Source organism: Rhinolophus ferrumequinum, chromosome 26, assembly GCF_004115265.2.
Source record: "Rhinolophus ferrumequinum isolate MPI-CBG mRhiFer1 chromosome 26, mRhiFer1_v1.p, whole genome shotgun sequence".
Lineage (NCBI taxonomy): Eukaryota > Metazoa > Chordata > Mammalia > Chiroptera > Rhinolophidae > Rhinolophus > Rhinolophus ferrumequinum.
Window position 1 is genome coordinate 7,651,187 of NC_046309.1, and position 3,776 is coordinate 7,654,962.

Consider the following 3,776-nt stretch of genomic DNA (forward strand, 5'->3'; position numbering starts at 1 on the left):
CATTCTGTTCACCTCAGCTTTCCTACTCCCCTCCTTCCTCAGTCTCACCCTCAGTTCTCTGTGCTGTGGTTACTGCCTTTGATGGGCTGTGACCCTGCTGACCTCCATGATTCTCTTTACAGATGCCCTCGTCCAAGCCCCCATGGATGGCTGGCCTCACTCCTACGTGTCCCAGGGCATGTACTGTCTGGGGTCATCTGATGCCTGGGAAGCAAGTGACCAGTCCCTCATTGCCTCTCCAGCTACAGGATCCTACCTTGGCCCAGCATTTGATGACTCACAGCCCAGCTTGCATGAAATGGGGCCTTCCCAACCTGCTTCCGGGTACTGTGCTCAGGAGCCTCCTCCTTTGCTGGGGGGAGACACTGACTGGGCTCCGGGGGTGGGCGGCGTGGATCTGGCAAGGGGCCCTGCCGAGGAGGAGAAGAGGCCATTGGCCCCCGAGGAGGAAGAGGATGCAGGATGCCGGGACCTGGAGTCACTTTCCCCACGAGAAGACCCTGAGATATCCACTGCTCTCAGCCGGAAGGTGTCCGACGTCACATCCTCCGGTGTGCAGTCCTTTGATGAAGAAGAGGGCGAGGCTAACAACTAGCTTCTTCCCACTGGACGCCCTGCCTTCCACTCCCACCTGAGAGGCATGGCTGCGACAATACCCTCCCTTCCCCGGCAATACAGCTGAAACCTGGGCAAAAGACTGCGAGGAACCCAGGAGCTGCCAGTCCCCGCCAGGAAAATGCAGGGCCAGGATGGCATTTTCTCCAGGCTTGTGCTGTAGAAACCACAGGTCCAGGGACCGAGGCCCAGGCAACCAGATGGCTGTGAACTTGAGTTGGCTGCGGGCTTCTGGGTCTGTGATGGTGAGGCTCCAGTTGATATCGTGGGGACAGGAGCACAGAACAGCCTGCGGCCATCGACTACATCTCACTCTCTGATTTCGTCTTCCAGGAGCTTTGACTGTGGCTGTTTGAACGCCCCCTTCCCCATGTCACTCTTGCTTTTTCCAACTCTGTGTTTTCTCTGGCTGTGGCCTCAGTGGGACCCTACGTATGAGGAACAGACCTCAGGGGCTGTTGAATGTGGCTCGATGGGCACAGGGAAGCCACATCTCCTTAGAGGGTGGCGAGTCTGCCCCCAGTGGGTAACGTGGCTTCTGAGATCAGGACTCATAGAGAATGTGGACGTGGCAGCTGGGACGCACAGGGGCACAAACACGATTCTTTGTATAAGGCCCACCCCGAGATCAGAGAGTCACTGATGGGACCAAGAACCAACACGGCCACCAGTTCTGGGATCTTGACTATCTTGTGGCTGAAAGGAGGGTCCTAAGGGTCTGGGAAAAGACCCAGTGAGCTGGCTGCCCCAGCTCTTGCTTCCTATGTCTGCCTTCTTCCACCCCCTGCTCTGGGAGCCCCCGCCCTGAGGGGGTGACACAGATTGCAGGTGTCCTGCCAGGCGGGGAAGCATGAAGGCTGTGCCTCCCTCCATCTATCCCCTAATTCTCTGGAGCTGTTTACACTTTTCTCTTTGCCTTTTCTACATTTTTATAACTTCTTGGGGACTCAGGTTGAGTGGAGTGGAGGGAGGAGTGTGGTGCTGTCCGGCCCCCCAGGTGGGGTGTTTGCTGAGGAGCAGTGTGGGCACTCGGCTCCTTTCTCCTTTCTCCCCCGTCTTCACAGCTCCTCCCAGGACTCCCAGGAGGCCCTAGAAGGCGTCCTTCCTCCCACGATGGGTTTACAGTGATGCATAAGCCCCCGAACCTGCTTGCCCTTCCACACAGGTTCCACCTCCACTGGGGACTTCCCTGCAGAGCACATCAAGCCCCAACACATCTGTAAGGGATCCTGATGACAGGGACAGGCTAGGGCGAAGACGTGGCAGCTGTGGAGCACACTGCCCCTCCCTGTTGCAGTGGGACCCCATCTCCCTGGCCCCTGGCAGAGGGAGAATCTGGGTAGCTGTGAGAAGCTAAGATGTTCATTGCCTGCCTCCCCATTTTCCTGTCTGTCTGCAGCTCCGAGTCCTCCTGTCTTACCCAAACTTCGGCAGGTGACCTACTGCCTATGTTCTCTGCCCAAAAGTGAGCACTGTCACCTCTCTCAGACCCTGGGCACAAACTACCCCTCCCCAGAGGCCTACTTCTTTGGAATGAGGAGGTTGAGAGTTGGGGTGTTTCTGTCCATCTATGACCCTACCGCCCCCCAATGAAATTCACACTTTCGTACATGCCTGTACCTGAAATGCAATCAAGGCTGGGGTCCCATGTCCTCAGGGGAGGAGGAGATCAGTTGTTGGAGGAACCAGAAGTAGGCCTGCTGAGCCAGGTGGGTGGAGAGCTGCTTACCTCATTTAAAGCTGTGGCTTGTGTGTGATCACGTGACCTGACCTGACTCACAAGGTCCCAGGACCTACTGTCTAGGAGCTCTGGGAAGTGGCCTTGTGCCCATGCTCCGCACTCCTGCTGCGGCTCTTGGGGTTTTGCATGCTCAGGGTTTCCTCCTCCCAGGGGGTCCCTGTGTCCTCGCCTTGAGCAACTTGCTCTCTCCACGCATCACCTTTTCCTCTTAGTCTCATCCCCTTCGTGCCCCGTATTCTGCCCCCAGACCGCAGTGGACATCCACTCCAGTGAGTGGGCTCATCCATCACAGTTCCTTTTTGCTCAGGGCCCTGGGAGTTACGGGAGGTAGACGAACCGCTCTTTCCTCCTTCCCGTCCTTGAGGAAGCCTGCCTTCGGTTCCTGCCCAAGGATGACTGAACTGTGAAAGAATCGAGCAGAGTTACGACACCAGCAGGGCTGCGCGTCCCCAGTGCTGACGGCTGGCATGTGTGCAGACCAGAGGTCCGCTGAGGGTCTGCATTTGCAAGGAGCTTCCCTCCCACTCTGAAGAGGGAGAAGACCCAGGGAGCTGGCCTGGGACCCTCTTGGGACTCTTCTGGAGGGAGGGGCTGCCTCTGGGGCTGGGGGCAGGGTGCATGGGGTTTGCTTATAGCCTTTGGGGGGGGGGAGCATGTGCAGGAAGAGGCTGTTGGGGTGGGGGAGGGGCGCTTTTCCTTTGGGGTTAAAGGCTGTGCAGCACGACTTACAACAGTCCCGGGAACAGGGCTGTTTTTACATTATTGTGAATGAAACTGCTCATGCTAAATGATTTTCTCATGGTGGGGGGCGGGGTGCGCTTTTATTTTCAATTCACTTTATTAAAGGAAAACCCAGCTCTTCCATTCCTCCCCCTTCCACTGCCCCAGTTCCCGGCCCCTTCCTTCTTTATCCTCGTGTTAAGGACGGCATCTTAATGAATGAGGTTCAGACCCTCTCCCTGCCGCCACCTGTTCGGCCCATACTTGTCTTCCAGGTCTGGGGACTATCCATTCTTATGGCCAGTCTCAGCATGTTTTCTTGACGTGACATTCCCGCCCCAGGCCCAAGAGAGATTCTATGACATATATTGCAGAGAGAATTATATATAAATATATATCAATATTATAGTTATATACACATGGGCATGGGCTTGAATGCCCAGGGCCAGCCGCCTCCCCAGGTTGCAGCCTCTCGGCCTGGGGAGGAGGCAGGCATGGAACATTGGGGAGGGCTCCAGGCTGTGTTCAGTGGCACTAAACAGAATGTGGTGGCATCCTCTGGCTACGAGTGTCTTCTTTGGGGGATGAAGGAGACTGGGCCCCTGGGAGGGGATGGAGGGAGGAGAAGGTCGTGTTGGAGAGGGGACACAACTAAAGAAGGCATCAAAGCAAGGAGGGAGCAAAGCGCCGGGTGTGGAAG

At 56.6% G+C, this 3,776-nt stretch overlaps 1 protein-coding gene across 4 annotated transcripts in view; it reads left to right on the plus strand.

The window, feature by feature from the left end:
- The window catches only part of FAM131B (family with sequence similarity 131 member B), a 23,067-nt gene extending 19,436 nt beyond the window's left edge, over positions 1–3,631 (plus strand). For all 4 annotated transcript variants that reach the window (XM_033098704.1, XM_033098703.1, XM_033098701.1 and 1 more), the window contains one exon: positions 123–3,631. In XM_033098704.1, the coding sequence (XP_032954595.1) occupies positions 123–595 (473 nt within the window). In that variant the 3' untranslated portion in view covers positions 596–3,631. The remainder of the gene's footprint in view (positions 1–122) is intronic.
- The last annotated feature ends 145 nt before the right edge of the window (positions 3,632–3,776 follow it).